Genomic DNA, 26,365 nt, shown 5'->3' on the forward strand with positions numbered 1-26,365 from the left:
GAAGAAGAAATGGTTTCTCCATGGGTGAAGGAGATGACGCGGTGTTTGGTGATGATTGAGGTGAAAATGATCATTTTCCTAATGATGGTGCCAGAGGTGGGTCCCTGCCACCAGGCGTGGAGCAGACCCACTGGGTGCAGGCATTGAGGATGTCCCATGAGGACATCTGGAGCTGCTGGAGCATCTGCTGAGGATGGAAATGCCTCCTGCAACCCTGCGCTGCTCCAGCTCCTTCGTGGTGCAAATCCCATGGGAATTTGCTTTACGCACACTGCTCAAGGATCTGCTCTGGGGTGCGATAGGCAAAAGTATCTGGTCCAAGCCGTGTTCCAGCAGGGCCATCCAGAGCAGGGTGCCCGTCTCTGGATGGCTTTTGAAGATCTCTGAGGAGAGGAGGCTCCGCAGCCTCTCTGGGCAACCTAAGGCAGGCCACAGGGCAGCAAACTGGGACCACTTCTGGGGTCAGGGTTGCTGTCTGTGCACTGCTGCCTTGCTCCAACACCACGGGCTTTCCCGCTGTGTGCCTGAAGCTAGGTGAACGTGCCCTTGGTGTAAACCTCTGGGCGATGTGTTCTGACTCCTCTCTCCCCCCGGCAGAGCCCATGAGGGCCCCCAAGGGCTTGGCCTTCTCCGAAATCCAGTCGAGGCAGCTGACGCTGCAGTGGGAGCCGCTGGGCTACAACCTGACCCGCTGCCACACCTACACCGTCTCGCTGTGCTACCGCTACCTGGTGGGCAGCGGCCACAACCAGACCTTCCGCGAGTGCGCCAAGATGGAGCGCAACGCCAACCGCTACACCATCAAAAACCTGCTGCCCTACAAGAACATCCACGTCAAGCTCATCCTCTCCAACCCCGAGGGCCGCAAGGAGGGCAAGGAGGTGACCTTCCAGACGGACGAGGACGGTAAGGGCACGCGGCGGGTTTGGGGAGCGTCCCCGAGGTGTTCCCTCTGGGGGCACAATGGGAATATCTCCTGTGGGGAGGGGAGGGTGATGCAGTGGTGGCAGAGGGGGGGGAGAAATGCTGCGGGTGTCCCAGGGGAGTTGGGTGGTGATGGGGCAGCACTGGTGTTCTGGCAGAGCAATGTCCTGCATCGCCCCAGGAGCGCTGATCTTGTGGTGTTTTAGCCCGACTCATCCCTATGTGGTGGGTCCTCCTTCACCCCTTGTTGTGGAGTTGAAGCCTCGCAGGAATAACAACTGATTAAAACAATTAATGCTTTGCACTTCGGGAACTCCTTTCATCCGCAGGGCTCAGGCTGATCAGTTTGGCTTTGCTACGCTCCTTGGTGAGTGCTGTGAGCCAGAGGTCAGCACGCTCCCGGCACAGCTCTGGTCGGCTTCCCCAGCACTTCTCCCCAATTAAGTTTGCTTTCGGGGGGATTTGGGTTGCATACGTGTGCTCTCCTTGCACAGCCAAACCGTTTCTGTTCTTCCTGCTCAACCCAGCTCCCTGTCCGGAGGCACCACCAAGGGACGATGTCCCTGTTGGGGTGTGAGGAGCCGTGGTGTCCCCGAGTGGGTGCAGGGTGCCAAGCGTGCCCGCAGCATCCCTCCCTCCATCCCTGCTGGCTCACTCCGACTCGCCCATCACGCACCATTAACTCTCTGCAGCACGAGTGGGGAACAGACCACATGACTGGGAAGAAATCACCTGCTTGCTCCGGGGCAAAGCCTGTTGCCTATGCTTAAGCAACCCCTCGCGTAGTTGTTAATCTCCGAGGCGCTTTTTAGGATCAAGAATCAGAATTAAGGCAGAAGAGCTGCAAACTCAACTGGAGTCTTTGGGGTCCCGCTTTAATCTTTGAATGCTAAAACCAGAGCGATTTCTTCGTGCGTCCCATCAGCGCTTGGTGTGCCCCCAGACCTGAGCCTGCCTGCCCGTGGGCGCCCAGCTCCACGCTTTATTTTCTGTCTCTAATTGCTTCAGCTGTTTGCACTGTGCTGTGACTGCTCCAGCTGCTTTCCTATTGTATATTAATACAGTAGCTCCAGATGTTTTTGTGCTATCCTGTAATCGCTCCAGCTGCTTCCCTCTATGCAGATTAGCCGGCGCTGGCTGCTTTCCCCTTGGATCAAGCATGGTGCAGTGAGTGCTTCCCGTCCCGGGAGGGATCCATACATCTCTGGGTGCATGGATATACTGCAAACATTACACGTGGGTTTGGCCCAGCTACAGGACTGCGCAGTTTAGCTAAATTAGCTAATGACCGGGTGTAAAGCTCGGCTCCTACTGCTCCCAGATTCCTGTGGCAGGCTTGCGGAGGAGCAGGGGCTGGTGCCTTGGCTGTGCTGGGGACCCTGCAGCCACCTCACAGTGTGGTGGGGACAACCCCACCATGGGCCCTGAGTCCCATGGGACAGGAACATCTTTTTAAGCGACTGAACGTGGTGGGAATGGGCTGAGTCTCTCCCCCTGTGTGCTCTGTGGCTGAGACTGGGTAATGATGATTTGAGTTGCCAGGACTGGGTAATGAGCTGCCACACATGCAATTACAAGAAGGTAGCGAAGGCTCAATAATAGGACCTTTGGTTGTGTTTTATTTGGCTTTGTTTGTGAAGCACTGGGGTTTTTCTTGGAGAGTCGTTGGAAAAAAAGACCTGGCTGGGGAGGGCTTTGGTTCCCTGGGCTTTCCTTCTGCCCGTCCTTCCCCTCACCTCTGTGCTGAGCAGAGCTGTGTGCAGGTGCTGCAGTGAGCCAGTTCTCTCCCTTGCAGGCAGGGTGCAGGCACTACAAGCCAGAATAAAAATATAAAAATCCATAAATATAGGTGTAGATGGATGGCAGGGGGGTACACACAACCGGCAGCCGTTGTGCACCAACGCTGGTCTGATTCCAGTGCATGCACAAACACATGGTCCATGGGAACATCCCCGAGCAGTGGGATTTTCCCCCAAAAAAGTAGAAAATACCACTGCAAGTGCAATTAGTGCTCATGGACACAGCAGAGCACATCGGCCAGTGCTGGAATCCAGAGGTGGGCACCTCCGTGTTGCTTTATTTGTTTGCAGGAGCGATGTATATTGATACGTACACACTACTCCTGCCCTAAAGGTTTCCGGAAATTTAATAAGCGTCTTGTGTACACGTGTAGGACATGGTGCCTGTGATTAAATTAACTTGTAAATCAAGTGGAAATTGTGTATTTGCACGGTGGGAAGCATGCGGAAGGCAATCCCTCTCCCTTGGCCGTGTAATTAGATCTGAACAAAAGCTGAAAAAAATAAATAAATAAAGGGAAGATGGGGAGAGCTGGCACCTAGTTGGAACGGGCTGCTTCCCTGCGTGTGAGGCTTGCATGGCTCAACCTGCCCAGACCCAAAGCGCAGAGCTCAACGAAGCTGTGCTGAATATAAAGCCGTCAGCGATGCCTTGCCTGGAGTGCATCCCACCAGGGGCTGTTCCCAAGCTGCTAACGCTGCCCTCAGTCTTTCCTGCGCCTCCAGCATCCCTGCGGAGCATGGTGTTTTTTTTCTGGGAAGTGGGTTTAGTTGCTCCTGAAACGAGGGGGTGCGTTTTTCAGGCAGTGAAGTGTTATTTCTGCCTGGGAGTAATGGGAATAGTGGTCTATGCTGAGCTCCTGTCCTCCTCAATAACCCCCTTGGGTCTGGGAGGGGGGGAATGAAGGAAATCCACGGTAAATAAGGGAATATTGATCCCGGCACCTTCACCTGCTGTAATTACTGGTGGGTGTTACTGGTGGTGGTGGTAATAGTGGGGAGTGCAGGGGGGGTTATATCACGGGGGCAGTGCCAGCTCCGGCCCCAAGGATGCATCCCTGGGGAGCACCAAAGCACCCGGAGCAGATCGCTGCAGGGCTCGTCCTCACGTGGGCACCTTCCCTTTCCTTCCCCAGTGCCTGGTGGCATCGCCTCCGAGTCTCTCACCTTCACCCCGCTGGAGGACATGATATTTCTGAAGTGGGAGGAACCGGTGGAGCCCAACGGCCTCATCACACAGTACGAGGTGCGTCCCGAGCCCCAGTACCCACGGATCTATCAGAGCTCGGCCGCTGCTGCTGGCTGCGGTGGGAGCACGGGTCCAGCCTGCTGAAATCCTCCTGGCCACAGGGTTTGCGTCTCCTGGGTCAGCTTTCAGTGCCACTGTTACTATCCAGCAGTGGCTTTTCCAGTTATCTTCTGATTTACCCCAAAACGCAAACACAGACACCTGCTTTTAGGGCTGCTCCTGCGGATGAATCCCTGTAATTAATCCCTGTAATTAATCCTTTTGCCATGCCGTCAGCTTTTGCCCTCTCGTGATGCCCTGCCCTTGTCCCTCCAGATCAGCTACCAGAGCATCGAGTCCTCCGACCCGGCGGTCAACGTGCCCGGCCCGCGGCGCACCGTCTCCAAGCTGCGCAACGAGACCTACCACGTCTTCTCCAACCTGCACCCCGGCACCACGTACCTCTTCTCGGTGCGTGCCCGCACGGGCAAGGGCTTTGGGCAGACGGCACTCACTGAGATCACCACCAACATATCCGGTACGTCCCCTGGGCTCTGGTGCTGAGTGCTGCTGGGGCTTTGAGGAGCTTTCTCCTCTGGCATGTCGGTGGTGGCAGTGCCAGAGCATCTGCAGAGGTCCTGTGGGCTTGGCTGTTGCTTTTTGAAGGATGCTCACGGTGCTGTGCCCACAGCCTGGGACTGCGTTTGTGTTTCTGACCTATTGTGAGGTCAAAAAATGTCTTTGTAGTTTTTTGGCCATCACCTCGTCTCCAGAGCGGTCCTGCTCTGCATCCCTGCTTCCTCCTCCTTCCTCCCTGCTGTAGGTTCAGGGGACAGTCTAAGGAAGATGCTCCGTGGGGCTGCGTGGCAGAGTTCCCTCAGGCCAGGGGGCACGTGGCGACCAGCAGGATGGAGAGGGCAGTCCCCTTCTGCTGGGGGTCAGGGTCACAAGCAGATCCCAAAGCAGATCCCATGGCTGAGATGTGTCCTGATGGGGGGCACTGAAACTGCAAAGCAGTGCTGACGATCACCTGGGGCCCACGGGGCTGTGCTGGGCATGGGGGGATCCTCTCCTTGCCTTCAGGGTGCTGCTGCCCCTTGGGGCGATGCTTGTGCCATGCCAGAGGTTGGACGTGGTGATGTCCCCACGCACACTGAGCGCATCCCAAGGCTGGAGCATCAGCCCAGGTCGCATCCTGCTCCGTTTTCTCCCATCAGCCAGACCGGTGGTGTTAATTAACCCCCTCACTGCAACCCCCTCCATGGTCCTCTCCAAAATGCAGCACTCGCTTAGGACCTGGGGGATTCTGCTCGTGCCTCAGTTTCCCCATGCAGGCGGCTACGGGGCTGTGGCTCACTCCTGCCCGCTCCCTTTGCAGCTCCCACCTTTGACTACGGGGACATGCCGTCACCGCTGGGCGAGTCGGAGAGCACGATCACGGTGCTGCTGCGGCCGGCGCAGGGCAGGGGGGCACCCATCAGGTAGGCAGGGGGCTGCGGGGGGCTGAGGGCACGGCGGGCAGGGCAGAGCCGTCCTCCCAAAACTAACCTGCACCCGCCACCCCCCAGCACCTACCAGGTCATCGTGGAAGAGGATCGGCCCAAGAAGATCAAGCGGGAGCTGGGCGGCCAGGAGTGCTTCCCGGTGCCGCTGACATTCGATGATGCCGTGTCCCGTGGCTCCGTGCACTATTTCGGGGCCGAGCTGCCCGCCAGCAGCCTCACCGAAGCCAAACCCTTCACCGTGGGGGACAACCAGACCTACAGCGGCTACTGGAACCCGCCGCTGGAGCCCAAGAAGGCGTATCTCATCTACTTCCAGGCCATGAGCAACCTCAAAGGGGTGAGTAGCCATGCAGCTCGCTGGGTCCCTGTGGGGACCACCAGTTTGCCACCAGCCCCATGGGGTCCAAGGGGTGTTGGAAAGCAGGGCTTGCTTCAGATCCTTTGCTTTAGGTCCTCCTGCTGGCTGCCCTGGGTCCCCATCACTCAGGGCCACCCTGGGGCGCGTTGGGAGTGAAGCTGGGTGCTCCCTGTCCTACCTGGAGCCTGGGCACCCACTGGGATGTGCGTGTCCCCTGCCTGGTCCTGGCCACGAGTGCTGGAACTGGGGGCATCCAGCCTAAGCTCTGCTGCTGTTGGGGCAGATCCACATTCCCAGTGGCTGATCCTGGGGTGAGAAAGGACGATTTGGGAACCAAGAGATGTCTGCACATTCCTGAGCCACCAGTTCACTGGATTCCCAGTGGCCGTACCTGGATCCATCTGTCCCAAGCTCTGCTCCCCATCTGGGCTGATTTCTTCCAAGCTGCCTTCAGGACCCCCGGGAGACCCTCATCATCCTCACGTGCTCCAGCAGCTCCTGGTCCACCCTGGGGACGAGCTGCTAAACGTGAAGCTGTGGCACCGTGGCAGCATCTCTGCTCCTGCGTGCGTGGCTCCACATGCTGACTGCAGCTCCCTTCTCGCCGGGAAGGAGCTGAATTTTGAATCCTCCTCCTCTGGGATCGTTCACACCTCGCTGGCTTGTAATTAGAGCTGAGACAGGCGGCAGCATCTCGGCTCCTGCTCGCTCAGGCACTGCTGGATAACTGGTGCTTCATAACCTTCCTGCTGGGAGGCAATGGGTTTGTGCTGGCTGCCGTCAGGCGTCGCGAAAAAAGCTGCCTCCCAGCTTGGGTTTGTCCTGGCTCTGGGGCCAGCTGGACCACGAAGCAGGAGAAGCCAGACCTGGCACCTCTGGGAGAGCGGTGCCGTGCCAGCCACCCCGGGCACCTCGTGCGGGCAGATTTTGGCATCGGGCTGTGAGGACAGAGTGGGTTTGGCAGTGCCGGTGTCCCGAGGCGCTGGAGGAAGCTCAGAGAGGAGAGCTGTGAAAATGGTGGAGTTTTTTTTTCCAACAGAGATCAGATACATGGAGAAACGGAATATCTGAGCTCAACCCCCAATGCAAATGTGAAAATTATTGGACAACTGAGCGTGAAGCCCTCACAGCAATGTTGGCAGCACGTGCAGAGCACCAGTGATGGGGTTTGAGAGCTTTGATCATAAATAAAAACCCCATGAAGCTCTGAGTGGTGACCTGGGGTGTTCTGGCCGTGGCCAGCAGCTTGCTGGTGACCTGCAGGTGGCTGGGACCGCTGGGGTCCCTCCAGGAGCTCTCTGGGGACCTTCACTTTGCACCTCCCTGAGCTTTGCTCCCCCTCTGTGCCAGGAGTGACAGCTTTGTTAAATCAAAGGATGTTGGTTTAGAAGATGCTGGGGACAGATAACTCAGCGGGATGGATAACTCCGTGTGCCCCAGAGCAGCGGGTGCTTCAACACAAACCACACGGGAACTCCCCCAGTCTGGGGGGGGCAAAAGCATCAACAAAGCAGGTTTGCACCCAGCCAGCCTGACTCCTCGTCTCTTTCCTCTGCAGGAAACCCGGCTGAACTGCATCCGCATCGCCCGCAAAGGTAAGCTCCCTGCTTTCAGCAAGATCCCTGCTCTGGCAGCTTGACCCAGGGTGCTGCTGCACGGTTGGATGCTCGATGCTTTGGCAGAGCTCAGCCCCACGCTGCTGGGAGGGTGTGTGGTTGTTGCTTGCTGTCTGGTGTGTTTTGTTTTTACCCTTGGCTGAGTTTTTTTTTCTAATGCTGTTGGTGGTGCTGGGGGTGGTTGTGCTGGATGCTGAGCGCAGGGAGATTGTGTCTGGGGTGACAAAGGTGGCGCAGAGGGACCACATTGCCCCCTGGGGATCGAGAGGTGAAGGGAGGTGCCCAAGGCACTTCAGCTCTCCAGGTTTTTCCTGTAGCATCTCGGCAGGGATAAAACATGCAGGGAGCTCAGAGCATCTCACGGGGAGGAACTGCGGAGAAGAGAGACTTCTGGGCTCTGTGTTGCCTCCTGCTTTGCACCCCCTGCATGTAGAGGAGACATTACACAGCACGTTGTATGAACATCACGTAGATGTTACGTAGGAGTTGGATGCAATGGTCCTCGTGGGTCACTTCCAGCTGGGGGGATTCTGTGAATTTCCTTCCCCCCCCAGCCATGTGGGAGGCAGGGGACGGTGCCCGGCCCTGGCAGGGGCCAGGAGGGAGCTGAGCACTGACCCCTGCCCCTGCTTTCCCCTGGCAGCTGCCTGCAAAGAGAGCAAGCGGCCGCTGGAGGTGTCGCAGCACTCGGAGGAGATGGGGCTGATCCTGGGGATCTGTGCCGGCGGGCTCGTCGTCCTCATTATCCTCCTGGGAGCCATCATCGTCGTCATCCGGAAAGGGTAAGGGGAACCCGCGCCTCCCGTCTGTCTGTCCGTCCTCCCAGCTCCAATTTACAGGGAGATGGCACTGACTGGGGGTGACTGGGGACTGGTGACCTCCTTCTAGCACAATAGGGGGGAATTTTGAGGTTTCCCATTTACTTCCCCTGCCCCATCCAACCCTCCCCTGCCTGCCGGGAGCCTGGGGAAGGGCTGGTGTTGATGGCTCGGTGGTGTTCAGCCCGCCTGGGACGGAGGGAGATGCTGAGCACCCGGGGCGTTGCATGGATCGAGGACATGGAATAAACCCAGGCACAGCAGCAAAAAAGGCTGTGTCCTGCCTGTGACACTGGGCGACCAAAGGACAAAGTCCTGGGATGCCCCTTCACCCTCTGCAGCTTTGTTCCACCGCTCTCCCCCGTGTTTTCCAGTCCTTTGCTGCTTCTTCTTGGCTTCGTGCTGCTCTGCCGGTTCTGTAGGGACTGAAATGCTGCAGCTTCAGGGGTCCTGGGGTGGTGCTGAGCCCCTCTGTCACCATCCCTGTGCTCGAGGGCACCGGGACGAACAGGGCTTCCTGCTCCCAGGCTTGGGCAGGAGGATGTGGGTGCTCATTTTAATGCAGAAATACTGATTTTTTAGTAGCCTCCAGTTTTTCTGGCTCTGAGACGTTCCAGTTCCTGTGCATGCTGGAGGGGAGCCTCCCAGGGCTCTGAGCTCTGCTCCATGGGGACCCCAAACTCCTCCTGGGGGGGGTTCCTGTGCTCCCCAGCTCGAGCATCTGCCTGGATGCAGCCGTGGCCATTTCAGTTGGCCGATATTCGGGAAGCTCGGTGGGGCAGGAGGGAGGAGGATGAGTGTTTTCCAGGACACTCATCCCCGGGAGCGTTGGGGCCGCGGCCGCTGCTTTTTGCTGGAGTGCAGCACCCCGGAAAGTGGCCTCTTAATGCGGGGGGCTCGAGGCAGCAGAGCCAGGGGGGGCATTAAGCAGGGCTGGCACAATGGGGAGAAAAGGGCAGCAATTAAACATCGTCCCTGTGCCGGGCTCGGGAGTGAAATAAGGAAAGTGTGCGAATGGCCGGGGGGAGCAAAACAGCCGCAGCCCATGCAAAGTGCAGAGCTCTTTGGTTGTCACCTGGAGGGATTCTTGCTGATTTGTGCCAGCTTGAAAGCAAGGCTGCGGTGTCCCATCTCCGCCGTGCTGCTGTGCAGGATCAGCCTGTAGCTCCCTGCCTGCCCGTGCATGCGGTGTTGGACCTGTCCTGCACGGAGCAAACGCCGCTGGTGCTGCTGCATTTGAAGCCCTTTGGTTCCTACAAGCGATGATGTTGGGTCAGTGGGTAGAAAACCGCCGCATTTCCACCGGTCTGGGGCAGGAGGAGGAGCTGCTTTGCTTCAGCATCCTGGTGTGAACCGATGGAAGGGGGCCACAAATCAGCTCCGGCACCGAGGGCCCCGAACTGGGGGCTGTCGGGAAGCCGGGACTGGCTCATAAATCTCCTCCGGAGCATTTTGCCGTTGGAAAAACGCTGACGTGGTGCAATGGAAATGTGCCCCCAGAATCCGCCTGTCCGTAATGAATGGTGACAGGCAGCGGAGGCTGGAAACGCGGTGCCCCGACCCCACTTCTCCCAACGGGGGAACGAGCGGGCTGCCTCCTCAGCTCCCCGGGGAGGGCCTAAATTCTTGGCGTGTTTGCTGCTCAGTCTCACAAAACGGGAAATATCCCCTCGGACACCTCTCCGCCCGCCCTGGGACCGTGGTGGCCACGAGAGCCGGTGCTTGGCCCCGCTGCCAGGATGCCCAGGCTCCTGCAGGTGCAAAAGGGGAGCCAGGTTTCTGTTGGGAGCATTTAATTTCCTGAGCACTGAGGAGGGCTGAAGTCCCCAGGGCTTTGTCTGACAGCTCCAGGCTCCCCGATGGTAACTCACAGGCACATGTAGCCCGTTACCTGCCCTCCAAGGCTCCCTGCCAGGTGCAGGGAAGAGCCGCCCTCGGCTTCCATCCCGTGGTTTGATGTTTTATGGAGCAAAAAGAGAATGGCCCCATGGGGAAGGAGGGCTGGAGAGGAGGGAGAGCGCCCCAAGCTGCTTGGTGCTGGCTGCAGTGTGCCCATCGCTTCCCTCCCTCACCATGCCCCCGAGCCTCCTGAGCCTCCCTTTGCTCTGCCGGAGAAAAGCTGCTTATGCAATTTCTGCCGTTCTCTTTGTTTGCACGCCTGCCAGGAGGAACTACTATTCTTATTCCTATTACCCGTAAGTAATTGTCATTCTCTCCCCTCCCTTCCTCCTGCCCCCCTTGCTCTGCTGCTCTCCACTCCAACAAGTCCTTTTCTCTGTCAAGTACGTTTTAAGGGCCTCTTTGGCTTGGGAAAATAATGCTTCTGAGCTCGTTAGAGACCAAAGGAAGCGTAAGCAGGAAGGGCCAGATACCCAGCACGGCTCGGCTCCTGCTGGGGCGGCTGATGCTTGATTAAATGCAGAGTTTTGGCAGCATCCTGCAGGGTCCTGTACCCGCCGGGAGCTGTGAGGTCCCTTGGGTGATGTGGGTTTGGGTCTTCTGCTTGTCCTCCCCAACCTGGCGACAGAGGGGGACACAGGATGGATGGTTTGGACCTGGTCCAGCCAGCAAGAGGTGCTCCGTGCTGGGCTGCAGCTGGCTCAGGGCAGCAGAAAACCAAAACAGCAGGGGAAAAAATCCATCCTGGTGCCCGAAGGGTCACTGGATTGGGGACCTGGCAGCATGGCCAGCACAGCTCTGCTCACCCCCACTTCTCCCCTCGCATCCCGCTGCAGCAAACCCGTCAACATGACCAAAGCGACCATCAACTACCGCCACGAGAAGACCCACATGATGAGCGCCATCGACCGGAGCTTCACGGACCAGAGCACGCTGCAGGAGGACGAGAGGCTGGGGCTGTCCTTCATGGACACCCACAACTACAGCAACCGGGGTAAGGACGGGGAACCACGGCGTGCCCAGCTCTGGAGCAGCAGCAGCACACCCAAATCGGCTCCTCGGCTCCAGCTGGACGTGTTTTGTGTCGCTGTGCACAGCTGCGGGGTGTGGAGGGTTAAAGAGCCACAGCGTTCATATCAGAGGGAGACTGATAACTTCACACCCACTGGAGGATGCGTCTCGGCGCTGATTTAGTTGTAAAATAACTCGTTCAGTGCCCCAGTTTCAACCATATGCTAATAACATCTGTTACAGTAACTCCAAGATGCTGCTTACACACAGCTCCTCTCCGCTGACTGCTGGATTAATATGATTCCTGGCATTGTCTTGCAGATAATAGAAGCCCAGAGGGCAAACTTTTCCTCCTTTTAATGCATCCGTATAGGTGTATTATTTTTCAGTTACGCTCCTACTGGGGTTTCTTGAAATGCTCGTAACCGGGCTGCTTTGTACGGAGCTTTTCCTCTGTCTCGGAGCCGGGAGAGCTGACTGCGCTGGGTTTCTTTTAAGAAGGGGGCTGAGGGGCCCCATCCTGCTCCCACCTGGGCTGGAGCTGCTTTCCTGCTCATCTCCGGGCTGTTCCCCATCCCTCTGCTCAGCTGAGGGGTGGAGAAGGAGACGTGGGAGGCTCAGCCTCTGCTGCAGCCGCACTGACCCCAAACCATCGCTATTTAATGGGGATAAATGCCCGGGCTGCTCCGTAACCCGCTGTGGGCTGTTCCTCAGCCTGCCTCAGTTTCCTTGCATTTAAACCAAGCCCCTAATGCATTTGTAAGAAAATCTAAGAGGCTCCTCAGCGTTTCGTTGTGCAGATCCCAGCCTGCCTGGAGCTGCCGGCACATCGCAGTTCATTTCCCAGTAATCCCAAAGGAAAACGTCTCTGTGCAGGCTGCGCAGGGAGCGGGGGGATGTCGGCACGAGCAAGGGGTGCTCCCTGCATCCAAGCAAACCCCATAAAAAGCCTGGCAGCTGTGTGAGCGAGCTGGCACGGGCGGTTTTTAGAAGTGTTGTTAGGGAAACCGCATCCAGGGCTCACCGTTGCAGCAGAGCTGCGTGCTGGTGCTGCGGGCTCCGCGCCGGCCGCCTCTCCTGGCAGCAGTGGGAAGCATCAGTTCTTGCCCAAACCCCAATTTTGGGATTCCGTCTGCTGGCCAGGCACACGGCTGTGTGGGATGCTGGTAATTACATGGCAAAGGCACGGACTGGGTAAAACACTGTATGAACTTGCCCGTTAAGCAGCAGCAAAGCCCGTTGTGTCGCTGCTAGCAATAAGGCGATGGGGTCCAGCAGCGAGGAGAATTAACCCTTAGGCTGGTTTGGAGACGTTGGCAATGCAATTCTTCGAGGTGGGGCTTCAAGTGGATGTCTGTGCACGTAGCTCTTGCTGCTCTAAGCCCTCCAATCGATGGGAAATAAGCACATGAGCCCCCTAAGATCTTGCCCACTGGTTTTAAAGAGCTCTGCTGTGGTCCTAGAGGTGTTGCCCCCCTGATGGTCTTGTTTCTCCCCCCCCCTGTCCGCAGGTGACCAGCGCAGCAGCGTGGTCAACGAGTCCAGTAGCCTCCTCGGGGGCTCCCCTCGTCGCCAGTGTGGCCGCAAAGGGTCCCCGTACCACACCGGGCAGCTGCATCCCGCCGTGCGCGTGGCCGACCTCCTCCAGCACATCAACCAGATGAAGACGGCTGAAGGCTATGGCTTCAAGCAGGAGTATGAGGTGAGAGCCTTGCGTGCCAGTGTCTTGGGGAGGGTGGGTTTTTGGATGGACACGTCCCCTGTGATGTGGCATGGCATGGGGAGAACCCACGTGCAAGAGGATGCTCCAGATCTGGAGCTGCAGTTCTCTGGAGGGGAGGAGGTGGGCGTCCGAGCTCTCTGAGCTCTTTGGGCATCCTGAATCATTGGGTGCTATCAGCACATGGGGTGTCCCTGCTTTCTGGCTGGTCTGGATTGGGTTTCTGGTGCTGGCAGCTCAGGATTTAATCAGATGAGATGAGCCCCAACAGCTCTGGCAGCCATGCAGTGAGTCACCCAGCATCTCCTGCTGGGCCTGGGGATGCTTCTCTGTGCTCAGGTCCTCCTGGGCAAACACCCGGCGGTGTCACCTCCCTGCCACCTCCTCCCTCTCCACCGTGCCCTCCCTTTGACTGGGCACAGCCCGAGGACGAGCAATTCCTCCGAGCAATTCCACAGCAATCCAGCAGCTCCCGAGGCCGTGGCGAGGCTGCAGGGGAAGGACGTTCCCCAAGGGTCACCACTCGCATCGTGCCCGTCCCACCTCGTGGGGCTGCAGCTCTTGTAATGGAGCGCGGTGTTCGGCGCGGCTCCGCTGCAGCGCGCACAGCAGTGTTGATTTCCTGACTCCTCGGTGTCCCACAGATCCGGCGATTGAAATTTCCCAGGGAAATTACTGTTTAATGTTTAGTTGTTTCAAGTGCAGGAGCTTTTTTCCCCCCCTTTTCATGTATTGGACAAACCAGGGCTGGCTATAATCATTAGTGCTCCTTGAAAAGCTGCTGTATGTTCTTGGAACTAGTCATTTGAAAGCACTCAGATATTATGGGAGGGGAGAAAACATGTAATTTCCTTCCACTTTCCTCCTCTTATGCCAATCTATGAATGTTACTGTTATTACACACAAACCTATTCTGTGCTGGGGAGAGAAAGGGGCTGGGGAGATTAAAAAAAAAAAAAAAAAAAAAAGCTGGGGAAAAAAAATGGGCAGCATATAATTTGCTGGAAAATGGGGCATTTTGTGGATGCAACAGAAGCATGGAGCTGGCAGAGCTGCTATGGAGTTGGCGCGTCTGCCCCTGCAACCTGGGGAGGGTTTTGGGGCTGGGGGTGTCCCCAGAGCCTTGTCCTCGGGTTGTGACAGCCACCTCTCCTTGCAGAGCTTCTTTGAAGGCTGGGATGCTTCGAAGAAGAAAGACAAAACCAAAGGGAGACAGGACCACGTGTCGACATGTGAGTGCCTGTAACAAAGGCTTGGGTAGCCCAAAGGGTGTGAGAAGCCTTCTAAAGGGCCGGTTGGTTGGTTGGTTCGGTTTTTGGTAACCGTCTGGTCTGTGGCAAAGAATAAACTGATGGCGTTTGGCTGGTCGGGGGCAGCAGAAGGCTTTGCTCAGCGGGGCTCCAGGCCCGTTGGATCAGCAGCAGTGCAAACGGGAGGGCTGGAGCTGGGAGCAATTGAAGATGGGACATTTTGGGGTGCTTAAACAGCGGCAACACCCACAATATGGCTCTGGTGCACCCCGGGGTGCTCCTGGTATGGGAGTGCAGGTGGTTGGGGCTGACACAGGGGCTACACGATGCTCCCTGCACGTTGCTGCAGGGATGGGGACCCACCAGGTCCTCCAGGAGCCCTGCTGCTGCTTCCCCCTGTGGCGTGCTGCTCTCCTGGAGCTTTGTCCTGGAGCTGGCACTGCCCAGGGCCCCGTTTGACACTGAAGGTGGGCAGGTGACACGCTGTCCCTGTCACCTCCTGATGCCACCCTCTCCCCTTGCCTCCCAGACGACCGGCACCGTGTGAAGCTCCATCCGCTGCTGGGCGATCCCAACTCGGATTACATCAACGCCAACTACATCGATGTAAGTGGGGACGGGGCCGTGGTCCTCTCTGGTAGGGGCTGAGTGTCCCGTGGGGCCGTTGGGGTCTGTGCCCTGCAGGGAGCTGAGCCAGGCTGGGCTCTGACAAGCCTGGTTTATGTCCGTCAGAAATTTCTGCTCATTTCTGTCCCTGTCCCACGCAGCTGCATCTCTCCCTTCTCCTCTGCTCCTCTCCTTCCTCATCCCCTTTTCTATGCTCACTGTTCTCCTTGCCATGGTCCCAGAATCATTGCCTACCCAGGGTATAGGATGCAGAGGTTGGGGGGGGCACGGGGATGGGCTGGTGGCCCAGGGGCCAGCAGTGCTTGAATTTGGGGTACCCCCGGTCACAGCGGTGCTTCAATTCGGGCAGAGCTCAGCCCCCAGAATGACATCCCAGTGCCTCCAGCAATGCCAAGCCCAGGGGATACTCATGTCTCTGGGCTCTGGTGGAGGCTTCGTTAGGCACTGAGTGAGGAACAGCTCAGGGGGGCTCTGTGGGCTCTTCACATCTAGAAGCAGCAGCAGATCCCATTCTTCCCTCCTGTCCAGAGGACATCATCCAGCAAAGGAGGCCTGATGGCACTGTGGTGGGCTCCCTGTGCCCGAGCAGTGTCCCTGTGCCTGTCCCCGTCTGTCCTTCCTGCCCCGTGGCTCTGTCCTGTCTCTCGAGCTCTGCCTCACTAATGTCTGTCTCTGATCTTTCTTTCTCAAACCTGTGTCCAAACGGGATCGTTCAGATTCGGATTAACCGAGAAGTAAGTAGATGGTTCCCTGCTCCCGGGCATGGGGCCGTCACCCTGCGTAAAGGTGTAGGATAGTGCCCGTGAGAGGCAGGCTTGGTAAAACGTGTGGACCGAGTGGGAATGGGGGGAGAAACAAAGTCAGGGGCAGTCGTGGGCTGGGCAGTTCTCATCAGGCTCTCGTGGTGGTGTGGACATACTCAGCAGTGATGCTGGAGGAGCCTGGGGCATTTTGGAGGTGCTGTTTCAGAAGGGGGCTGCGGGCTGGGGGGTTCACAAAAGCCTTTGCTGGGATGGGGGAGATGAGATCTGGGCCAGGACAGGGTGCTGAGGCAGCACCGGGCTGGTGGCACGGCCAGCCTGGGGACCTGCTGGTGGTGACAGAAGGGTTTGGTGGGGCAGTGCTCGAGTGCCCCATGGCCCCCCCCCGGGCCTGACGCCTCTGCTTCCCTTGCAGGGTTACCACAGGTCCAACCATTTCATAGCCACCCAAGGTGAGTCGACCCCTCTCTTCTCTCTCTGCTGGATTTAGCAGCCGGGTTTTGTCCCTGGGGTATTTAACCTTGTGTTTGTGAGAAAAGGGAGGAAATGGGCTGGTTTTGGGGCCAAATGGGGCAATAGCAAAGCCGGTCAGCTGTCCTAGCCAAAGGATCACCAGGACCAAATTTTCCACCACTGGCTGTGCCGTGCTGGCCAGCTGAGGGTCCCCCAGCACCCAGCCCACACAGCTGCCCCCTCTGTCCGTCCTGCAGGTCCCAAGCAGGAGATGGTGTACGACTTCTGGCGCATGGTGTGGCAGGAGCACTGCTCCAGCATCGTGATGATAACCAAGCTGGTGGAGGTGGGCCGGGTAAGCCTCTCCTTCGCTCCTTCCTACCCTGTGGCTCTGCAATCTGCTCCACAGGAGCCGGAAAGCCCATCCTGTCCCCTCCTTGCAGGTGAAATGCTCCAAATACTGGCCGGATGACTCCGAGATGTACGGGGACATCAAGATCACCCTGGTGCAGTCGGAGACGCTGGCGGAGTACGCCGTGCGCACCTTCGCTCTCGAGAGGGTACGCTCCCATCAGCCAGGATCCTGCCCGACCCAGCAGGCAGAGGACAGACCTCGGGCATCTTTAACCATTCTCTGTTAACATTTACCAAAACCCTCTTAATTTACCCCAGCGTGGGGCTTTCTGCATCTTTGGAGGTGCCACCTCCAAGCCTGGAGACGCTGGGACCTCCTCCCTTTGTGCTTTTTGCTGCAAGCCCTGTCCTGGCCCTGTGCCCTCTGCCCGAGCACACGGCTCAGCTCTGCTTTTGTTTCTGTGGTCAGCGGTGAGCATTGAATTTCAGGGTGAGCGCCGTGTAATTGCAAAGGAGGATGAATGATGCTTTTTCCCCTCCAGGCTGCGGCGTGCGTAATGTGGCAGTTATTTTCCAGCGTGGTACCTGGGGATGGAGCCGGTGTAATTCACCCCTTAATCTAAAGGAACATGAAATTACTGTCTAGTTAGGAGGCAGGTAGAAAAGATGCTCATGGAACGGATCCAGATTGCCCCAGGGCTGCTGCTGCCTTCTCTGGTTGTTTTTAACCCTCTTGCAGCTGAGGAGGAGAGAGCTGTAGGGCTCCTGAAGTGACCGACTGTGGTGTGGCTGGGAAAATCCTCGATTCCAAGGGAAATCGGTTATTTGGGTGGCTGGGGCAGGATTGTGCCCTTCTCTAGCATCCCTGCTGCAGGGGTTTTGTCCCAAGGGCTTGCACAAAGCAGCTGAAGCAAGCTCAGGGGCTGCTCCTGCTGCTCTGCCACATGCAGCGCCCCCGTTGCAGTTCCCAGCTTCACGCAGCATCTGTCTGTCCATCCATCTGTCCATCCTCCCGCCTCACACCGTGTTGCCCTTCCCTTGCAGCGAGGTTACTCGGCCCGGCACGAGGTGAAGCAGTTCCACTTCATGTCCTGGCCCGAGCACGGCGTCCCCTACCACGCCACGGGGCTGCTGGCCTTCATCCGCCGCGTGAAGGCGTCCACGCCGCCCGACGCTGGCCCCATCGTCATCCACTGCAGGTGGGCGTGGGGACCGTCCCCATCCCACGCGGGTTTTTGGGTTTTTGGGATGTGCACGGGGCGGCGTGATGTGTCACGGGTGGGTGCTCAGCCTTTGAAAAGCCTGGAAATTGTACGGTTCAGCAGAGAAATAGGAAATGTGTAACGAAAGGGAGGGCCGAGGCAGGGAAGGAGCTGGGGTTTGCAGCTGGGTGTCCCCGTGTGAAGGCAGCGAGCTGTAAGGAGTCGTCCTAGGGCTGTGGGTAGCTTGGGGTGGGTGGCAGAGAGTTATCTTGCTGTGGGTGCTGCTCTAGCACCCTTGGGTGCTGCCCCAGCTTTGTCCCCATGGGACATGGTGGCACAGAAGGATGGGTGGCTGGGCCACCGGCAGTGGCTGTGTCGGGACGCTGGGTTTGCCCGGAGGGAGATGCTGGGTTTGCCCCGTGGGGCAGCGCCGTTCCCTGTCCCCACAGCGTGTCCCCGGGTCTGGCCGTGGGAAAGCAGAGCTGGGAGCAGTGGTTTTCTGTCTTCACGCAGGTGTGTGACAGGTTAATGGCTCTTCCTTAGCCGGGCAAACAAGGAGGAGCCGGTGAACGGGAGGGATTTTTTATTTGATTTCTCCCTGTCAATTGCCTCATCAGTATTCATTCACTGGCAAGAACCAGTGTGATTAGTTCCCATAGTATGTAATCGCTGATAATCACGACGAATGATTCATCAGCCCCAGAAATTAGGATTTCACTGCGGAGCACTTTGTGGGAAAGGAGCAGGGGGGCGGCTCTGTTCTGGGGGGCTCGGCCTCGGTCGCTCTCTGGCTGCAGGGCCGAAGGTGCCAGGATTTGTGCTGCTGCCTGCTCTGGCTGCGGGCATCGGGGCACGGTGCTGAGCAATGGGGCATGGTGCTGAGCATCCTCCTGCAGCACCCTTTAGGGAGGGGTCCCGCAGGACTGTTGGCACTCAGGGCTGCCGGGTTTGTTGCAAAAATCGTGGATTGCAGCTGTGTGAAGGCGCTGATTCCCCTTTTCCATGAGTTCCCACGCACAGCCCCGGCCCTGCAGCAGTGTGTGGGTGTGTGGAGGGGGTGGATGAAGGGAAAGCCAGGCTGAGGGCTGCGTTACGGAGGTGTGTGACATCCGCCAGCCCTGCGCAGACCTTGTTGGCACCTGGGGCTTCGTGTGGGTGCCACGTGGACTGGGAACATCTCTGCTTTGTTTTCCCTTTTTCCTCCAGCGCTGGCACGGGGAGAACCGGCTGCTACATCGTCCTGGATGTCATGTTGGACATGGCCGAGTGTGAGGGCGTCGTGGACATCTACAACTGCGTGAAGACGCTGTGCTCGCGGAGGATCAACATGATACAGACGGAGGTGAGCAGGGACATGGGGTGGGTCATGCTGCCAATGCCAGCACCTCGCAGAGGGATCGTTCTCACTCTGCTGTCCCCTTCCAGGCTGTAAAGTCCTTCCAGCCTGGTGCATCACCAAAATCATGTCCCAGGGAAAGCCAGCACCCATCCTGTTGTTTTTAAGCCTTGTGGGGTGGTTTTTCTAGGGCTGGCAGAGCTGCAGCAGGAGCACAAGGCAGTTTTGCTGCCCGCAAGCAGAAGCTGCCCTGGCTTTGCACAAAGTCATTTGGCAGAGAAGGGGCTGGGCGATGGGGGAGGAGGAGGAGGAACCTCCCGTGTTCACTGCCCAGCTCAGCCTCTTCCCTCCCCAAAAGGAGCAGTACGTCTTCATCCACGATGCCATCCTGGAAGCCTGCCTGTGTGGGGAGACCAGCATCCCCGCCAGCGAGTTCAAGCCCACCTACAAGGAGATGGTGAGGATAGAGCCGCAGAGCAACTCCTCGCAGCTGCGGGAGGAGTTCCAGGTGAGCGGCCCCGAAACCCCCACCGCCCCTCCCAAACTCCCAGCTGAGCCAGGAGGGGATTTGGGGACCAGTCCCAGCAGGGATGGAGCTAAGGGGAGCGCGTCTGCCTGCAGACCCTGAACTCGGTCACTCCCCACCTGGACGTGGAGGAGTGCAGCATCGCCCTCCTGCCCCGCAACCGGGAGAGGAACCGCAGCATGGACGTCCTGCCGCCCGACCGATGCCTTCCCTTCCTCATCTCCGTGGACGGAGACAGCAACAACTACATCAACGCGGCCTTAACTGATGTACGTGTGCTCTGGCGGGGGGAAGGAAGGGGCTGCTTTGGGTTCAGGGTCCCCACACCACGCTGCAAACCTTCCTGGATGGTGTGTGGGCTAGGAGGTGGGAGGAGGCGAGCCTTGGTGCCCTTGTGGGTGGAAATGCTGGGTTTCTTGGGTGTAATTGGTATAATTTCAAGGGTGTTCCTCTTGGATATGGGGGCCCTGGGCTTGCAGAGGGGATGTGGGGAAGCCTGGTGTGGTTTTGCGGCTCGCTGCTGATCCTGCAGAGTGGTCAGTGCCTGTGCAGCCCACAGCATGCAGCCTGAGCTCCCTTTTCAATGCAGGAGTGGGCACGCTGCGGGTGGTGGGGTTGTTGTAGGCTGTGGGGTGGCTTGTCATGCCAAACCCTTGCTCAGTGTGCACTCACAGTGCCTCATTTCGTACAAACGCACAAAGGTGTGGGCACGTGTCAGCCCCAGCCTGCGCAGGAAGGGCAGGAACCAGCATAGTGGGGTCCCTCACCCCTTCTTTTGTGCAGTGGCATCTTGCTTGTCTCAGAAGAGCTTTTCATCGCTCACAAAAAAAGGTCAGGGCACTATCTTCATTTATTTTGTAGTGAAACTGGAGCACGGAAGGGAGACGGAGCTCTGGCAGGGGGTTGTTAGCACCAAGCCTCCCTGCGTGCTGCCAGCATCCCGCGGTGCGTGCTTCTTGCCCCTTCTGCTGCAGTTCAGGGGGCTCCAAAGTGGTCCCAAAGCCACCGTGCGTCCCCTCGTGCAATCAGAAAGGCCACCCGTCATGGAAAAGCTATTTCCTGCCTGCCAGTGATGGCGAAGCAGAGCGGAGAGGCTTGCTGCAAGCCTGGAGTGTGGAGTGATGGGTCATTTGTCACCGAAACCACTTTCTGGAAGCGAGCTGGGTGCTTTGGCTGAGCCTCGCAGCTCTGCGTGCCCTGGGCAGCCTCTCCTCCCCTGCCTCCCCCCAGCATCTCCGAGCACCTGAGCAGCAGCACCTCCTGGCTCAGCCCTGCGTTTTTCCCCCAGACGGTGATTTATCTCGCTGCGTCTCTGTACGGATCTTGTACCTGCATTTGCTTGCAGCAGGAGCAGTTCCTGCGCCGGAGGTGGCTGCTTGATGGCTCCGGAGCAGCAGCCGGCAAATGGAGGCTGTGGCGATCATGTGCTGGCAGCTTTGTTTTCGGCTTGCTTGGGGTCTGCACATCCATTTTGTGTTTATACATCACTGAGCCTCTCTTCCTTAATCTCTGCTACAGGGACTGCCCGGGTCAGAGAATACATTTCTATACAGACACAAAAAGCCCTTTGGATGAAATTCTTGCTGAAGGGCTAAAATCCATTTCCCTCTTTAGAAAACAAACAAAAAAAGTCTCATTTTCTTTTAGTGCCAAAGCCATTAGCTCAGTCAGTCTGTCTGCCTGTCAGATCCATGGTCCGTGCTGCCCACCGCTGGTGCTGAGCACGGTGGAGGCACCGGCAGAGCTGCAGCACCTTCGCTGACATGGGTGCAGAAGGAGTGCAGGTGCCAGAGGCATGTGTGGTTAATGAAGGAGGATGGAAACCTCGTTACTGCTCCTGTTGTGCTTGAGGAGGTTGTGCTTGGGCACAGCCAGTCCTGTTGGGAGGGTGTTGGAAGCCAGCTGAGCTTCTCTGGGTCCCCGTTGGGTTTGATGGGGAGGAAGGACCCCAGTTTCCTTTCTGGAAACCTCCGCTTTCTCCTTTTGCCTCTTTCCCTCCCTCCGTCTGTAATTTGAGGGGTGGTATTTTTAGGAGCTGAAGTGGTTTCTCCTTTCTCTAGAGGTCTTTCATTCCAGTTTCCTTTCCTGAAGATAAGCTGAGCCGGTTGTCTCTGCTGCTTGGGGTGCCCAAAGGTGCTGGGGCGCAGCGGTGGTGAGGCCGGGGGTGATGCAGAGGCACTTTTACTCAAGGCTGGGGCCACCCAGCTGTGCTTGTTCTAGGATCCAGAGTGATTTCTCTTTTCAAGTTATGTGTGCAAAACACCTTTCCCTGCTGGATATGAGAGCAGAAAGCTGATGCTTCCCTCCTCACCAACAGCCTGGACCTGGTTTGATAGCATCTCCTGGCACCAAGACCGAGGCCAATGCCAGGGAAGCCAATGGCTTTACTGGCACTCAGCACCCTTTTTTTGGGGTGTGACAGCAATGGCTTCAGTGCTGCCGCCATATCCTTAACGGTGCCCATCTTCCCTCGCTGCAGAGCTACACCAAGAGCGCTGCCTTCATCGTCACCCTGCACCCGCTGCAGAACACCACGACCGACTTCTGGCGGCTGGTGTACGACTACGGCTGCACCTCCATCGTCATGCTCAACCAGCTCAACCAGTCCAACTCCGCCTGGGTGAGTGCTGCTGCTGGCCCTGCAGGAGGCCCTGGCCTGCTTGGCGTTGGGTTGGCGTTGGGTTGACGTTGGGTTGACATTGCGTTACTGTCCTATAATCTTTGTGGATACCCAGAGGAGATAAAAAGTTAACAGGAAAGGGGAAGTTCGGGATTAAAGAACTGATTCTATCCTCCTTTTACAAAAGGGGAAACTGAGGCACGGGGATTTCCCTGCTTCTTTGAGATGTTTTGGTTCAGCTTGGCACAGAATGGGACTCCCCTGGTTCTTTTTTTGCTGGGATGCACCACCAGGACCATGTTTCTCCAGCAAGGTGTGTCCTTCCCTCTCTCCCCTCATGAGAGGGTTTGTGGTTTCCTTGCACACTGTCAGCCCCTCCAGTGCTCTGCCCTGGTAGGGGTGATTTTTCGGTGCCAAGCCATCAAGTGTTTGTCTTCCAAATGACTGGTGACTTGTGCATGCTGCTTTATAAATGAGCCTGCTGCAAAGTGGCTGTCCTGTGGCTTTACGGTATTGATGGGATGTGCAGGTCTGCTGAGCTGGAGGGAGATGTCCCCTGACACCTGTCCCCTATAGAGAGGGGACAGAATCCCTCACCCGAGGTGGCCAGGGAGCTGGAGCCACAGCCAGAGCAGGTGTAAAAGTCCACTCCAGGTCTGTAACGTTAATTCAGTGAGGAAACTTGCTGGATTTTACATAAAATTACCCTTATGGATGCTTAATGGATGTCTGGAGAAGACTTCATTAGCTGGCTTATTTGATGAGGTGAGATCAGATACACGATGTAAATGACCCAGACTGGCAGTTGTAGCATTCATCACAAGGACATGGATGCAGCACTGGTCCTGAGTGGTGTAAATACAAGTGGTGTAAATACAAATACAGCAGGGGTGCCACACAGGAGCAGCGGGCAGGTCCAGCAGGGTGGGTGCCCAGTGTGTTTTGCCCCTGGATTCACACTTACCCTCCTGCAGGGGGAACAAAGTGCCCCTTCCAAGCCAGCCCCGTGGCACTGCCACCATGTCACCGTCCTTCCACTGGGGCCACGCATCACCTCTGCAGCAAAAGCATCAGCTGTCAGCTGAACCCTGCTGCAGGGAACCACGGCAAGGGATAAAAAAAAAAAATAAAAAAATCACATTTATTTTTTCCCTGTCCACCTGTTCTTTCAACCCCTAGTTCAGAAGTGCCCAGCAGGAGCTGCCTGTCCCCGTCTCCATCCCTGTCCCCATCCCCTGCAGTGTGGCGGGGCAGCTGCTGTCCCACGGCGCCATCCTGGCAGGGTCTCTGCCGTTTTTCTTCATTATTCAGCCCTGTCTCTCTCTCCGGACATCTATTCTTCAGGGATGTCTGTGTTACAATATTTAGCTGGGTCTTAAATGTTTACCAGTTTAGGACCAACAGCTAATAAATCAGCCTTTACAGCAGGCAGCTTTGAAAGGTGACTTAGAGGGTATATCCCTCACTTGAACTATGTCTTGCCGAAGGAAGTTTTAATATCCAAATTATAGCTCTGAGTCTAGAAGGCTTAGAGATCTTGGAGATTTATAGCCCCTATTAATAACCAATTATTTCTCAAACACATTTGCCATGCAGTTAGGCCCAAGCCGTTAGATGGCCTGAAATGCTAAATGTTCTGTTAAAGTGCGGTGACAAACATCATATATTTTGTACTGCTGCTGCTTTCCCAGCTGTCAGGGTGTGAAAACAATCCCAGCCGTGACCCTTGGCCGGAGCCATCCATCAGTGCCCCGCAGGACACACGGGAGGGACACGGCGTGATTTTGGGGATGTCCTGGCCATGGGCTGAGGGTCCCCATTGTCCCGTTTGCTGCTGCTGGATTATAAAACCAGAGCAGCCAAGCCTTGCTCCATCCCAGTGCAGGATCAGGCCCAGGGACCATCCTGCCCCCTCCAGGACCAGTTGCCCATGGTGTGAGGTGCTGTGCCCGTGTCCCCGGTCACGGTGCTGTGCCTCTTCTCCCCGCAGCCCTGCCTGCAGTACTGGCCCGAGCCCGGGCTCCAGCACTACGGCCCCATGGAGGTGGAGTACGTTTCGGGAGCGGCGGATGAGGACATTGTGTCCCGGCTCTTCCGAGTGCAGAACATCACACGGGTGAGGCACGGCGTGGGTCGGGGGGCTCCACGTGTGGCTGTGTGCAACCAGGCTCCCCCTGTGCGGGTAACTGGAGGAGCTTGTGGGGGAGGGCTGGGTGGATCTGGGGAAGGGCTGGGGCACCTCAAAGGGCTTTTTTATGAGAGTGAAGACCCTTGGAGAGCAGAAGAATGCACCTGATGAGGCCTCGCAGCCCTGGAGCTTGGTTGGGCCGGGTAACTCACCCTACAAACTACCCAACCTGTGGGTGCTGCTGTGCTCTTCAGCCCAACCCAGCTCGTCCAGAGGGTGCAGCACCAGCTGCCTCCTGGCTGAGAGGAGCCTTCAGTGCTGTTGGCTCCATCCAACCGTCCTCCAGTTCCCACATCTCTACAAGATCACAGAATCGTCTAGGTTGGAAGAGACCTCCAAGATCACCCAGTCCAACCTCTGGCCTAACACTAACAAGCCGTCCACTAAACCATATCACCAAGCTCTACATCTAAGCGTCTTTTAAATACCTCCAGGGATGGTGACTCAACCACTTCCTGGGCAGCCCATCCTAGCAACCCTTTTGGTAAAATTTTTCCTAATATCCAACCTAAACCTCCCCTGGCGCAAATTTAGATCTTGGACAACTCAACAGAAGACCTTTTCTGTCCTCCTGGAGGTCTGTCTGTACCCCACTGCCTGTGCACCTTGGTACAGAAATGCCCCCCGGGGTGCTGTGGGCTCTATGGGACCTGCAGAGCAGTTTTTGTTTGGGGTGAGACCTGCCCAGGATTTTGTGTCCTTGCTGCAGCGTTCACTGCAAGCCCGGCTTTCATGCTTGGTCAGTTTGGCTTGCTTTTAAATGAGGAGAAATGGAGTGAAATTGGGAAAGGACACGGATTGTGATGAGCAGCACGTGTAGGTGCAGAGTTTCAGGCAGGGAAGAGCTGGTTTGACTGCAGAACCTGGCTGGGAAGAGGTGATGACCCTGAAGGCTGTACATCTCCCAGGGGGTGCTGAAGGGTTTAGGACAATGGTCTGCTGATGGAGGTCATCAGGCAGAGGGAATTTGGGGAATGTCTGGGCTCGGAGGAGATGGCTCCTGCCTGGTCTGGAATCAGGGGGTCTTGGTTTGTGCCCCCCATGGCAGCATCTGGCCCTTCCTGGGTGTCAGCCTGAAACCCTTTGCGGCTGGTGGCAGAAAACGCCCCTTGCTGAATTAAAATGCAGTGCGATCGCAGTCTCTGGATCCGAGCAGAGATCTCCCCAGGGAGCAGAGCGCCGGAGGAGCACTGCTAAATGCAAGGAGCTGCTTCTCAACGAGCCGTGCCGGCTGCTGGTGGCTGGAGGGGAGCCAGCTCTGTGAGCCAGAGCTGTCACCTAGAGCCACAGAAGCAGAGAGTGTCCCAGGTTGGAAGGGACCACGAGGGTCATCAAGTCCAACCCCTGGGGCCACACAGGACCACCCAAAAATCAGGAGCACCTAAGCTTCAAGATTTATCTTGCAGTTTTCCATAGTGGGCTGTCAGAGGAGTTTGCTCCTGGTGCCCAGAGTATTTCAGAGCAAGAGCCCCACATCTGCTGGGCTGCAACCTGGCCTCGTTCAGCTCCCTGAGTGTAATCCTCCTCCCGCAGCCTGCTAACCAGATTAGTTTCAAGGCTAACCAGCTTACCAGGGTATTAAGGCGTGCTGCCACCACGTCCCAGTTCTGTGGGTGGCAGCTTTCGGTGAGCTCCTGGCTTCCAGTGAACACAACAAAACGTGTCCCCTGGGGATCCTCTGCCTGCGAGGTGAGGATGTGATGGAGAAGCCCTGGGGGAGGCTGAGATGGCAAGTTCTGTGAGATACGTGGACAGCCTGAGATGCTGCTGGTTAGGGGAAACCACGTTGGTGGTGGGACTGATGGGTCGATGTGAGCTGGGAACCATCCGTCTTGCTGCACCAGGAGAGGCTTTTCCTCTTTTCCTCTGCTATTAATAAACGGCAAGAGCCCTCTGTGAATCCTCCAGTGGAGCTAAAAGAGGGCAGCAGAAGGAAAACAGAGGGCACATCCCATTACTGTGGGATCACGTTAATGAGGTTTGCTTTTCTAGTTGCAGGAGGGGCACCTGATGGTCCGGCATTTCCAGTACCTGCGGTGGTCGGCGTACCGAGACACCCCGGACTCCAAGAAGTCCTTCCTGCACCTCCTGGCCCAAGTGGAGAGGTGGCAGAAGGAGAGTGGTGATGGCAGGACCGTGGTGCACTGCTTGTGAGTGTCCTTTGGAGAGG

The 26,365-nt window shown here is 57.2% G+C and overlaps 1 protein-coding gene across 1 annotated transcript in view; it reads left to right on the plus strand.

Annotated features, from left to right (window-relative positions):
* Positions 1-26,365, plus strand: part of PTPRU (protein tyrosine phosphatase receptor type U) — a 55,363-nt gene that overhangs the window by 23,326 nt on the left and 5,672 nt on the right. The window contains exons 8-28 of the mRNA XM_082777645.1: positions 598-906; positions 3,860-3,969; positions 4,288-4,489; positions 5,330-5,432; positions 5,520-5,793; positions 7,373-7,409; positions 8,074-8,212; positions 10,984-11,141; positions 12,670-12,860; positions 14,038-14,110; positions 14,658-14,734; positions 15,932-15,968; positions 16,227-16,324; positions 16,413-16,529; positions 17,368-17,522; positions 18,732-18,867; positions 19,220-19,369; positions 19,483-19,656; positions 21,867-22,007; positions 23,998-24,123; positions 26,188-26,345. Coding sequence (XP_082633771.1) covers positions 598-906; positions 3,860-3,969; positions 4,288-4,489; positions 5,330-5,432; positions 5,520-5,793; positions 7,373-7,409; positions 8,074-8,212; positions 10,984-11,141; positions 12,670-12,860; positions 14,038-14,110; positions 14,658-14,734; positions 15,932-15,968; positions 16,227-16,324; positions 16,413-16,529; positions 17,368-17,522; positions 18,732-18,867; positions 19,220-19,369; positions 19,483-19,656; positions 21,867-22,007; positions 23,998-24,123; positions 26,188-26,345 — 2,965 coding nt within the window. The remainder of the gene's footprint in view (positions 1-597; positions 907-3,859; positions 3,970-4,287; positions 4,490-5,329; positions 5,433-5,519; positions 5,794-7,372; positions 7,410-8,073; positions 8,213-10,983; positions 11,142-12,669; positions 12,861-14,037; positions 14,111-14,657; positions 14,735-15,931; positions 15,969-16,226; positions 16,325-16,412; positions 16,530-17,367; positions 17,523-18,731; positions 18,868-19,219; positions 19,370-19,482; positions 19,657-21,866; positions 22,008-23,997; positions 24,124-26,187; positions 26,346-26,365) is intronic.

The sequence above is a fragment of the Aythya marila genome (assembly GCF_965140915.1).
Source record: "Aythya marila genome assembly, chromosome: 22".
NCBI classification, from domain to species: domain Eukaryota; kingdom Metazoa; phylum Chordata; class Aves; order Anseriformes; family Anatidae; genus Aythya; species Aythya marila.